Source organism: Serinus canaria, chromosome 4 (assembly GCF_022539315.1).
Source record: "Serinus canaria isolate serCan28SL12 chromosome 4, serCan2020, whole genome shotgun sequence".
In the NCBI taxonomy this organism is placed as follows: domain Eukaryota; kingdom Metazoa; phylum Chordata; class Aves; order Passeriformes; family Fringillidae; genus Serinus; species Serinus canaria.
The window spans coordinates 1579056-1592376 of record NC_066317.1 but is presented as its reverse complement, the minus strand read 5'-3'; the positions used below and the strand labels follow the sequence as shown (position 1 = coordinate 1592376).

Sequence of the window (13321 nt, the reverse complement as noted above, 5' to 3'; positions counted from 1 at the left end):
CTGTTTTATCACCCAATTATGGGTGCAGTCATTGTCTTTGACACTGTCCAACAGCAATAAAAAGCATTCCTGCCACAAACTGCGCACAATCCTGAGCAAACTCGGGAGAAACGAGGTGCTACAGCCACTCAAAGTTCAAGGGCAGGGAGGCAGAAGTCTTGCTTTGAGTGGTTGTGGGAATTCACTGCAACCTTGACCATTTTATAGCTGTGTTTTCATTTCAAGCCAGGCAGTGTGAGTTAAGAGAAATGGATGCCTCGCCATCCAAGTCTTTATGTTTTGAGGGAGCACAAAAGAGGAGCTTTCCTTCCACCAGACGCAGCACAATGACACAGACACATGCTCCTTTATCAATATTAACCATAAACTGCTATTACTGGGTTTTCAAAGAGCACTCCCCCCCTTGTGAGCCTTCTAAGTGGATTTGAAGCCGGAAGCAGCTAATTGACTTGGAACAAGGAGTTATCAGTACCCTTTTAATTTGCTCAAAGCAAGAGTTCAGATTCTGAACCTAATGCACACAGCAGATACGTGCGAGGAGGTCGCTGGAGCGTGACAAGGATGCTCTCGCAGCGGGGCCATGAAGGCATCTCAGCAGCACCCAGGGACCCAGCGGGGCCGCAGCGCCACGAACGCTGCTGGCAGCAAGGCACCCTCAAACCCTCCTTCCAAGGCCTCTGGTTCTCCCAGCCCAGGGGAGGAACCGGGGTGCAGACCAGTAAAAGCCATGCTATTTTGATATGGACGTGTATAACGACGTCATGGCACAAAGTCCAAAAAATTAAATTAGAGAAATTGGTTTACTAGCAAATCTGCACAAACAGATGGCATGTACACACACAGGAGCATCGCCTGCTGAACCCACACGGCCCATCTTTGGGCACCCACCTCCCAAAACAGCACATTTTCCCCCAGATTTTCCTTTCTCAAAGCAACACCTTTCCCTTTATGACTGCATCTTTCTGGCAAGGCAGCACCTCCGACTGCAAATAGCTGTTCGCACACTTACTGGCAGAAAAATAAGAACAGGTTTTTTTCTTTAGCCTCTCACGCAGCAATTTTCCCTCCCAACCTTGCCCAAAACCCCTTCCAGCTTATTAATTACAGCTGTCCAGGGTGGCAGCATTAGAAAACCTTCAGCCAGAGGACTCAGCTCCTCCACCCTCTCTGATAAGCAGGTAGACCTGAAAACAAAAGGAGTTATAGATTTTTCCTTCGCATGGGGATGTTTTTCTTTCAACTGCACTTGGTGCATAAATTCAACCTTTTCTTATCAGCTTAAGACATCGGTAACCGAAGCATTTACCTTACACCCAACTGCATTTTAAAAGCTCCTCTTAAAAACCTGCTGCAAGTGATACCACAAGACAGCACCAGTACAACACAAGGCTGCTTTTTGGCTGCAGAGAAGTTTCAAGATCTAAAATTGTAACATGGAAGTTTAAGGGAAAACCTGCACAGTTCTGAGCTGCAGAAAATCCTGCCAGACCTTGCTGGGAGCAGACCGGATGAGTGCAGGGTGTTACCTTGCCAGGAATGCCCTGTGCACACAAATGAAAGCTTCATCTCTCCTCCCCATAGCTGGAAAAAGAGAAGAAAAGAAAAAAAAATCCCCTAATTCCTTCTCACCCCACCACCACACCTTGCTCCTCACTCATCTGAGGTCAGCAGTCTACAGTTACCAGTCCCTTGAAATCTCCGGAATGCAGGTCCTTAAAGTCCAGCAGCTGCTTTTAAAAATGCAAAATTAACTTACCCTTTGCTCAGCAGAAGTGAAGGGTAAGTTACAAGTAAATCCTCCTAGTTTTTTTGGAACTTGAAACTCTGCGTTTCCATCCTAGGAGGCTGGACAAGCATCCCTGCAGATTGCACTAGCATTTGCCCTTCCAATCCCACTGAACCTCAGCAGCAGGTGAAGTTGATGAGAGCTAAAATCACCAGCTGAAAAACCAGGCTTTGCAAAATTAACTCTTCCATCATCTAATTCAGGAGTCACCAGAAAAAGTCTTTGAGCCTGGAATGGCAGTCCAGGAAAGGACTAGGACAGATCAGCTTATGTACAATGCTCTGAGCAAGCACAGATGCAAACAGTCCTGTTTAATTACTTGGCACAGGGCTGGAAATTGTGAGAACAAAATGAAGTCTCTCATGCAATAGTTGCTGGGGTTTGGGAGCCTGAAGGTTGCTTTGGTCAGGGGGCCTCTGCACAAGTTCCTACTGAATAAGAACGAGGTGTATTCCTGCAGCCTATCACACCAGCACTTAGCAACATATTCTGTCCCACACACAATATGTACAACTCGCACATTTTGTTAAATCCAACTCGTGAAGCTTTTGTTGTTCAGTTTTTGGGTGCGGGTTTTTTTTGTCAGTTTTATGTTGTTTTTGTTTTGGTTTTGTTTTTTTAAACAGAAAGTATGTACATTATAGGAGCAACCAGAACAAAGTCCCTAAGCAGCTGAGAGCACACGCACAGAGTCAAGTTCAGATGCAGAGTAACTGCACCTCTCTGACACAAAAGGAGCAAGTACCTATATATAGTACATGGAGCAGTTCCCCAGGGGAGCTGCTGCTGCTCGGATCTGCCCCAGGGCCCGACCTACTAGGAGCAGCTTTGCGGAACTAACTCCATTGAGTTGCCACCACGCACTCCGAGCCCCGCTCTCCTGGGAGAGCCCGGTGCCTTTTTCCATGATGTGGTGGGAGCTCCCTGCACATCCGATGGCTCCTCCTGAAAGTGAGGGCTAAAGGGGATGCGCTCCGAACTAAAGAAAAATCCGTTAGTAACTAACGTTGTAAAGAAAAAAGCAACAAGCCTTAAGATGGTTAAAACCTGGTTTCCCTGTGTGCTCTCGCTCTGGATGGCAGCGCTTCACAGGAAGCACAGAAAGGGCAAACAAACAGCGAAGAGCTGGTCTTGGATAATAAAACACTCCATACAACCGTATACCAGGTGGATAACTGGAAACCTCAGAAAGACGAGGCTGCCTATTCAGCGGCTGCTAACAGCTCATTGAAGATGAACTGCAACGGTAAAGAAAGTTTTCAACACACCATGAAGCGTTTTAAAAGTTGACTCCAGCAGAGCTGGACACCGAAAAATACACCGAGGAAAGAGAAACCTAGCCCGGCGTTTCCACCCCCGCTCCCGCTCACTCACCTCCGGGGCTCGGGCTTGCGGCGTTCCTCCAGCTTGGCGGCGGGCGGCGGCTGCGGGGCAGCCGGGGCGGCGGGCGGACGCTGCGGACGGGCTGCGGGCGGGCTCAGTGGGGCATGGCGGGGCCCTACACCTGCCCCTCCGTGTCCGTGTCGGTGAGCGCCCGCGGCAGCCCGAATGAGCGGCGCGGCTGTGCTGGCGGCGCCGGCCCGGGCCCGCATTTAAAGCCGCCGGCGGGCTCGGCCGTCCCCTCACCCGCTCCCATCCCGGCCCGTCCCGTCCCATCCCATCCCCGACCGCCGCTCGGCGTCACGGGGCCCGGGGCGGGGAGCCCGGAGGAGGAGTCTGAGGGCCGGGGCTGCCCCTCCCCTAGCTCCGAGCCGCGCCGGGGCAGGTGCGGACTTCCGCGGCTGGAAGCGGAGGGCAGGGGCGGCCGCGGGACCCCCCCCCGCCGGCCGCGAGTGGGGCTGGCAGTGGTCCCCCTGTGCCTCAGGCCGGGAGATGCCATCCCCCCGAGCAGGGGGATGCTTTCCCTGGATAGCACCGCCGCGATACTGCCGCGGGCTGCCCACGGCTGCTGGCAGCCTGTCGCACTCCCAGGGCAAGTTCCCTGCCGCTGGAAACGCGCGACCCACGGCGCTTCTGGGCCAAAAGCACTGGAAAAAACCCAACCAAACAGAATCCAACCAAACAAAAACCACAAAAACATTAAAAACCCAACAACAACAACAACCCCAGGAAAAATATAGAACCCATAATTTAGTCAGTTCATTATAATTTTCCACTGAAATAGTACCTTACATGCTGCTTCTCCTTAACTTCGAGCATGGCGAAGCTCACCTTGCTTGCCAGCCCAGTCCTACTTCTTCCTCTCTCTCCTACCCAGACACTTCCAGGGACAATAATTGCCCTTCCATAGGTTCCCTCCAGGCTGCTGTTGGACAAGAGAAGGAGTGCCACTATCCCACATCTTGTTCAGTCAGCTGTAGCTCCTGCACTCAGCTTGACTGTCCAGGCCAAGGTGATGGGATCCATAAAATATTTTTGAACCACGGAGCTCTGCAAAAGGCTCACAAAGAACATGGCAGAACAGCAATCCATCATGGGAAGTACACGGACTCTCGGGGAACAAAGGAGGCTATTGTAGCTCCATAGGGGGAAAACTCCCCTTCTTCAGCAAAGTTTATAATTACCACACAGCAACTGCACCTTCAGCTACCAAGCTCCACCTCTGTCACCCATCCAAACTCTACTAGGGAATAATATGCAATCCATTGGCTGGGCAGAAAAAGCAGCAACAACAGAAACCACAGCACTTGCAGAGCAAGAGCGCTGCAGAAGGATCTCCCTGCCAAATTTTTCCTCTCCTTTCTGCTGCTGCCACCCCTGTGCTGTCCCCAGACACTGAGAACAGAAGATTGGCTTTAAGTCACTGTCCCCTCATACCTCATACTGCTTTGTGTTTTCCTGGAAGATCTCAGAGCCACAGTCTGCACATGAATGGGTCAGAGCTTGGTCTTCTCTGTTTCCTTTAATAAATCCAGTTTTTTAAGAACCTGTTTTTCTACAGCCAGTGAGTTTCCAATGAGCACAGTGGTGCCTTCCATCACTTACAACTGTATTTCACTTCAGTAATGACAGTCCCTGTGTTAACAAAAGCAGAGCACCACATCAGTTGAGAAGCTTCGGGTGCTCAAGTCCTAACCCAACCCCCAACATCTTTCCTCTTCCAAAGCTCCAAAGCAAGGACTGCTGTCTCCATGCCCTAAATCCTTAATGATGTGCCAGTTAGTCTGTACCTTCACTTTACTTTTATTTTTAAATAAACTAGGGAGCTCCTGAAGAAAAGACACGTTAGCTACTTGAAAAAATTGCTGGGTTTTTTTGCAACTTAGATAACTCATGGGGGGTTTTTGGGATCCCCCCAAGCATCATGATCCCTCAATGAAAGCACCGCACGGATGCTTCTCAGCAGCCAGCTCTTAGCTCGCTATTTCAGAAACAAACCTAATTAACTGTACCAATTCCAGGTCCTGACAAATCACTGTTACTTCAAATACTGTCATTTTAAACCTGTGCATTGAATTTTCTGGCTAAAAAAAATGGGTTTTTATAAGCATGCATGATTCCAAGTCAGTCTTTAAATACCACATTGCTGAGTTTAATCATCTAAAACACTACCAGAGCCATTTCCAGAAGTCCTTAAATCAAGAGCCAGGGCAGTTGTCTCGACCAAGCTTAAAAATGAGTACTCTCTCTGTGCAGAGGAACACTGGTAAGGTGCACTAATAACCCTGTCTGTCATCATGACTGACACAGTAAATCCCTCTGGCTAGAGCAGCGCACGGATCTGTGTACCTTCTGGCACTGCCCACAGCCCTCGCTCGCACCTTCCCTTGCCAAACCTCCCCAGCCATTTCCAGGATTTTCCTCTGCTCCATTCCATAACCGGAGAGGAGCTCGTCACTCAGCACAACAGCCTGCTAGCTTTGCCCTCCCTGCACAGGCCACAGAGAAGCTGCTGGATTTGGGAAGACTTTGGCTGACTGTTTGAACCCCCCTTTCGAGCCCGCTGGCTTCAGTCCTGCTCACGAAGCTTTGATGAGGAAAAGCTCTGCCCACGGCCTTCGCCAACATCCCGGCCAAGGCAATGCCTCAACAGGGACACCACGGGGCAGGACACCACCTTCACCCAAATGTCTGCTGCTCTACAACAATTACTGCTCTGCCTTCTCATCCAGCACACACACATTTTCCTCCCTCAGCTAACTCAGGAACTCGTTTTCCAGCGAGGTCGCGCAAGGTATCACTGTCATTGGTGGTGTCTGACATGTGTGTGGATAATGAGAACAGGCAAAGTTCTGATGGTAAAGATTAGAGAACACATCCACGCGCATGCTCCCTGAAACTGCTAGGGTAAAACTTTCCCTGTGGGCAGGTTATTCCATAAATACATCTTGCAGCATTTCTGGTAGATTCCTCGGAAGCTGCTCTTGCTGACCACAGCACTGTCAGTCAGAGGCGATGCTGAATGAGATGGAAACTGGCAGCTCCTGCACTTCCAGGGGTTTGTGCACACTACCCAGTGATAAAATATTTGCCTTGGATTAAGTCACAAGTAACTCAACCTAAGTCAGGAAGTTTCAGAGGATAAAGAGTGCAATGGAAGGATCTAGGTGCAGAGAGACCGCAGCCATACTTATCACAGAGGCTTTCAGTATCTTTTCCTTGGCTGACAAACGTCAGTGCCAAGTCATGGTGACAAAAGCGGCTCACCCTGGACACACCTGTGCACACAGCAAATCCTATGTACACCAACAAAATCCCTCACACACATTTTCAGGACTCAATCCTCCATCACAGCTATTCCTCGTGACCTTGAGGTTTCAGGGGTTTTTTGGTCTGTTTTACATAGACATGGGTACTGCAGCGTTTTAGCTGCTGAACTCAACAAATTCCTGCACTGCATTCCTTAGTATTACAGCTGAATTAGTACAATAGCACTGATTTCCAAGGGAACCACAAAAAGCAACTCCGTAGCTCTCATATTTGTATTCAAGTCACCAAGAAGCAGGACTTGTCTGTCCTTTCCATCCACTTCCCAAGAAATCTATATAGAAAATGGCATCTCAGCAAGCACTCCCTGATAGCTCATTAGTCAAGCTCTGAGGTGAGCAAACCCATTGCTTTTGGAAACTTTTCTAACAATGCTGCCTCCATTAGCAGTGAAAACAACATGCAGTGGGGTGCTGGCTCTGTAGGAGTACCTGCTCAGCCCTGCCTGCCCATTCCCTGGGAAACCACTGCAGGGCCCTTGGAAGCAAAACTGCCAAATTCCTGCTGACTTCCCTGCCCTGGCTCACTCATTCAGAAGAGGTAGAAACAGGAGGTGCTGAAAAACATTCAGCTGCGGTAAGACAGAACAGAACACCGGAGGGTTAAGGGGGTTTTTGTGAAGTGCTTGATGTGCCTTTCATGAATAATGCACCATGTCTGCTTGAGAGCAATGAGCCATCCTGGAGCACTTGGAGAGCCACCCAGGTCACAGCACTTCCTTCATTCAGAGCACAACAAGAGCCATGGGGATTTCATCAGCTGGGGCTATTGTTTCTGGTACCTTACAATACTTCTGCTCGCTACTGAAAGCATGGCACGTTCACCTCAAGGGCTTAGAAAACACAAGTTGTTTTCCGCTCCTCTGGGAAGCAACACAGGTTTGGGCTTTACAGCCCTGTAAGCAAGCTTTGCCAGTCTCCTGCCAACTTCCAGGACTGCATTCTTTACAAAAAACACCGCTTATCTTTCCAGCAAGAGCAGCTCCTCCAAGAGCACACCGAACTGCCATACTTCGTGCATCCCTCTCTGCCAGGAGCCCCGGAGCTGCTGGGGCCAGGAGAGCGGTGTTCAGGAGCCGGCCGTGCTGCTCGAGGGCCCTCTGCTGGGAAGCACCCCCGCTTCCCGTGCCCCCCAGCGCCCCCAGGTCCGCAGGCAGCCCCAGGCGCAGCCCCCCCGAGGGGGTGAGCTACCAGTGTCCCCTCAGCAGCGAGCATAGGGGCAGCTCAACGCCCCGGCCCCAGGGAGAAAGCAGATTTCCTGTGCCTCGAGTGCCTCCTGCTCTATGCTACAGGTAAAGAGGCCAAAGCAGGGCTTTGTTAAAACAAAGACAGTGTGTGTGTTCCTACACCCACAATACCCACCGGAGGGTAGGACACCAAAACACACATTTCCACCACCTCCAGCTGTTGGGACACTGGGACAACAAATACTCCCCCTCTCTGGAAGAGAGGGCTAAGTAAGCAGCCCAGCTGACTGAAGCACTTCTGGGCTCTCAAACACATCACCTGCTCTCTGCTTCAGAGCGAGTTCAGTCAGAAGGCAGGTCAGAAGGGACACAGATCCTTTCACTTCTCAGGCTAGGAGGGAAATCCAAGGCTGAGGTCAAACCCCTTGAGCACAAGGCTCATTGTTATCCACATAAAAATGGGGAGCACAAGGCTCATTGTTATCCACATAGAAATGGGGTACAGACCTGATAGGGGTAATATGGATGGGCTGCAAATGGGATGAGCTGTATTTACATCAGAAGGATTTCTTCTTTTCCCAGTTTGTCACCAGCTGTCATTTTGAGTTTCTTTCTCTTCTTCATTCCTCAGCTATTGGCATCCTGTGCCAAAAAAAAATCACCACCAAGAAAGCTCAGAGGGATGGACCAAGAAGCGCTTCAGCCCTTTTGTAGAGCACCTGTACTGTGACCCAGACCGATTATTCTGAGCACCGAATCCTTACAGTGCAACAACCAGCATCTTCATCAAGATCCTCCCCTCCTGAACACCAGCTCAAGAAGGCTTCTAATATTTTATCACTGACTGGAAGGACAAGGAGGAATCTCACCTACTCTCAGTGGAAGGCCAGGTCCAACAACATGACCAGTACAGACAAAAATTAGAACTTACTTGGATTTTTACTGTCAAAACACAGCAGCCCCCCAGCCAGCCTTCTTACCCTCTGGCTGGAGATAACTTCCCACAAGCAGACGGTGACAGCCATCAGGGTTAGAAATGCTTTCCCTGATGTACACTACTTCCTGCCTGCTTCTCTAAAATTGAATCCTTGCCTCTACAACACAGAGCATCTGCTCTTGAACATCCAGTATCCTCAAGGAAAGAGTAACTTGAATGCCAGGTCACTGTGATCCTCTGAATTCAAGACTATATCTTTTCCTGATGCTAAAAAATGCCATCTGGGACACCTCCACAGGGCTTTGGATATGGCAAATGCCAACTGCAGGAAATCTGAAATACACCATCAGTAACATCACAGATAAATTACCAGTTTCTCTGCCTCATCCAGCCATATACACACCTGAACAGCCTTCTCAGATGATGCCTTACAATGCTTACTTGGGAAAAAAGCTATCAAACTACCACCACAGGAAACTACACAGTAAATGCATGGACATCTATATTGCTCAGCTCCAGACAACCTCCCATCGATTGATTTACAGTGCTATTTAGGTTATTGTTCTTGGAACACTATTTTCCCCTCACTGTGCCAATTTAAACAACAGATACTCGTCTCAATGTTTCTTCTTTTTCTCAGTTCATCTCAGCTCTTGGCATTTAACCATTTTCCTATTGTGATAATACAGACTCTATTCCCAGTGAAAAATGTGTTTCCACTGGTTAACATTTCATGTCTTCCCTCTGCAGGCCCTCTTTTGATACAGAGGAAAAGGCTACCCAGGAGTGGCTGGTACTTATAATACCTCGTATTTCCCTTCTGTCATTTAATTTCTCAATTCCTGATACTTTTTAAGGACACAATTTGTGATGCCACAGAACAAAACTTTGGCTTGGTTTGTTGTTTTGGGTTTGTTTTTTTCCTTTGCCTAGGGCTTCAGTTTATTATCCTATTGTCCATCCTGGGTCATCAGAAATGTTTTCTTTTCTTTTCAAATAATTAAACAGCAGCATCATTCACAGCTTTGGATTTTCACATCTCTTGTTCAGTCTCTCATCTTTTATATCAACATTTCCTAAACAAAATATTGAAAACCAAACATTGGCAGGTCACATTTAGCCAGAAAATTGTTCTCTATAAATAAAGCTTTGAGGACTTAATGACTTAAATTATTTGTTAGGTAACTCCAGCAGAAACAGCCTAGTTTAGAGCAAACATAAGTTCCCTGGGAGCACATGTAACTCCAAAAGGGCTTTGCCACTTTAGGGCTGTTTTAAGAGCAAAGCATTCTAGGAAAAAAAAAAATCCAAGTGAAAGTGAAACTGGAGAAATGTGTTGTCCAAGCAAAAACAAGGCCAAAAAAATAAGGGAAAAGCACCCCTGAGAGCTGGCTACTCTTTCAATGCTCTTTCCAGCTCTGCAGCCTTCTGCTGCAGAAGCTCCTGGAAGTGCAGGCAGATGAGGAATACCCCCTGCATGTAGCCCCAGACCTTTGGGATTCCTCCCAAAGAAAGGGAGAAGCAAGCTGAGCTGAAGCCTTCCAGAAGCCACACACTCCATTGGAAAACTTTTGGATAGATATCCTGTAGGTATGAAAACCTTGCCTGTCCCATATCCAGCAACCTGGTTCAGTGGAAGTTGTCCTTGCCCATGGCAGGGGGTTAGCATGAGGTGACTTTTAAGGACCCTTCCCATCCAAACCATTCCATGATTCCATGATATTGAGAGTTGCCCCCCACATGCAGCAATCACTGAGCTGTGCATTTTATGAGAGGCAGCCCAGGAAGTTAAGAGGAGAAACCTGCCCACAAGACCTGTTGCTGAAACCTATTTAAATACCTCTTGTAGTTACCTCCAGCAGCAGTCCCTAGTGAAGGCTGCAGCCAACAACCCACTTCCAAGCTCCTCTCCACAGGAAGGAGGCAATTTGGTGAGCAGGAGCTGAAGGCCAAGGAGTGCCGGTGCTCTGGAAGCACTGGGAAAGGCAGGCAGTGGAACCTCAGCAGCACTGACCTGCAAGAACAGCCATGAGGTCCAAACTGCAACGTACAAGAGATGAAATGTCCACCTGGCCTCAGCTTCCCCAGCCTTTCAGCAAGCAAAATAAATCCAAGGCATATCAGCTTAAGACTAATAGAAATTAAGGCACTGTATGAAATAAAAATGTGCAGAAACAATATCTTCTGCCTTGAAAACTAATAAACTCAGGCTTCACCTCAACATTTGTGTAGCAACAGGAGATGACTGCCCTGGGACAACATCCCCGCTCTGTGTGCTTTAGGGCTCAGGCATGATGGAGTATCCACAGATATTTGGGACAGCATGTTCTGGTGGAGCGCTTTAACAAAACACGAGTGCTGTCAAAGGGCAGGCTTTCATTTCATGCTTGTACAACTCCAGAATAAAATATTGCCTTTGGAGAATCTCACATATCGTTTGATTAATACAAGCACACGAAGACTATCTCCATTCCCAAAGCCTTGAACTTTTCCCTATGTTTTCCCCCACATGCATGGTCCCACCTTAAAGCTCCCATCCATCCTCACCAAGGGAGGGGACATCCTCAAGCTCCCTTCCAGCTCATCCTCTGAGGCCAGAGCATTCTCTTACCAAGCTCTGCAGTGGAACAGGCAAGAGCTGCTCTCCAGGGCATGATGTCTTCTTGTACAGCCTTGCTTGTGGTGGAAAACACAGCCTGGGGCACTGACAACCTTTGTGTCTCCCCTGGAGCAGAGGCAGCATAATCCATGTTCAAGCCCTGGTGGCATCCCTGGCTAAATGTGAAACTATTCCAGGTACCCTACCCATGATAGGGACGAAGGCAGTGAGGATACCCAGGCAGCAGAAGCTGAGGGACACTGTATTCCCATCCCTTGACACAACGTCTTCTGGCCTTTTCTTTCTCCTTTCCCACCTATCTTACTTGGTGAGGTTAAATTCCAAGACTCCTCACTGAGTTGCTGGGGAGATTCCAAGAGATATTAATTGCTGCTTGAAATGACTTCAAAGGACCTTTTTCCGTCTCATATTAATAGCCGGAATGAGGAAATTGGTTTGGATTTCATACCTACATCTGCTCCCCAAGTCTCTGCACATTTCAAAACCCCATCTTAACCCAAGCCTCCTGCTATTAAGGGCTCCTACTCCACACAGGCACTCACACCCATCCCTTTCCACTTCCCCACAGATCTACAGCCCTGCGTTCCAACTGGCAGCCAGAGGTACCAGAAATAACCACAAGAAAGTCTGCCATGAAACCTCCAGCCAAGTTTTGAAAATCCAGGCACTTGACACAAGCCTCTATGCTTAGAGGGCTTCAGCAGAAAGCAACCTGAACTCAGGCTCAAAAGGTTTGTGTACCAGGGATCAAATATCAAAAAAATGTAAATGCAATTACCTTTTTTTCCCCCATAAAAGCATGCAGGATAACAGTTGTTCTACAAGGCTGTTAGTGCATACTTGTAACAGTCTGCTGCTGCTCCTGCCCCTCCGGTACTAGCTAATGGCTGGTTTTCATTCCTAAGTGGTGCCCCCCGCCCCCCCGCCAAAGTCTATGCTACAGTGATTTTGGAAACTGGGTCAAAACGCAATTACTACATTCCCATGCTTTGGGGTGGGGAAAGAAAATAAAAGGAGGAAGAATGGCAAGAAGCGATGGCATTGGCAGCGAGCCAGCGCTGTGCTCCCCACCCTCTCACCTGTGCCGCAGCCCCGAGCGCTCCCACAGCTGCTCTTGTCTCCCAGCACGGGTGGCAGGGAAGTCCCAAGGCAGGGCCTCCTGGAGGGATCTGGGCATCCTGCCCTCATGGCTGTGCTGGAGGTTGGGAGCAGGTGGAAGATGCAGCTGGGGATAGGGAAAAGACCCTGAGCCAGGCAGCAGCCACTGCAGATGACAAGCGGTCTCTGCCTTGTGATTCTTAGGGAAAGCTGTAGCACCCAGATAACTGTCCAAAGCTCTCCCTCAGGATGTCATTGCTGCCTTACTGTGGCATAAGCAATATATCCCAGTACTTGGGTTCCCCCTGCTCCACTGCAAACATTTTCCACAGGAGAGGGAAAATATTGTGTTTAGACATGCCCTTACTACTGTCACACTTAGAGCACAATCTATCATACCTTATCCAACTGCACATCTCCAGCATGCACATGGTTTGCGACGACACGTTTACGAGGCTTTTCAGTATGGAAAAGGAATGACTCAAGGACTTATTTATGCCATGTCTTCCCAAGTAGGTCTTTCTGAGAAACACAGAGCCCATTATACACATCCCCTGCCTCCCTCTGTCCCTTGTTCTTCCTTGTACACATAGTTACCACAAAGCAATTGCCTTTGCTGCTCCTCTCCTTGGCTTTGTTTTCCACAGTTCTCAGAATATCAGCTCCAACTCTGCAGCATTTGCTGGCTCTGCTCCCAATTAATAACTGCAGGTTAGAGTTGGGTCGTTATGGCTGCAGATTAATGCAGAAAAACATTCAACAGCTTCTGAGAGATACAGAGAAACACACAACCTTTCTCTTCCTGACACGGAACGTGGTTTATCTTGCTATCCCAGTGTTCCATGGAGATGTTACACCACTTATCTGAATGATTTAAACAGATCAAAAAGTTGGCTCCACAAGAGCATCTGCTGCTGACAACAAGCCACAAGGCTGATGTTATCCGAGAAGAAACTGTATATGCTAGCACAGGCTAGATGGATTGCA

At 48.7% G+C, this 13321-nt stretch overlaps 1 protein-coding gene across 5 annotated transcripts in view; it reads right to left on the bottom strand.

Moving 5' to 3' along the window:
* Positions 1 to 13321, bottom strand: part of SLC4A4 (solute carrier family 4 member 4) — a 146690-nt gene that overhangs the window by 111105 nt on the left and 22264 nt on the right. For 2 of the 5 annotated variants that reach the window (XM_009098492.4, XM_050973828.1), the window contains exon 1: positions 3161 to 3453. The exons of the other annotated variants lie outside the window; for them this stretch is intronic. In XM_009098492.4, the coding sequence (XP_009096740.2) occupies positions 3161 to 3378 (218 nt within the window). In that variant the 5' untranslated portion in view covers positions 3379 to 3453. Of the gene's footprint in view, positions 1 to 3160; positions 3454 to 13321 lie in introns of those variants that run through there. 5 annotated transcript variants of the gene reach the window in all.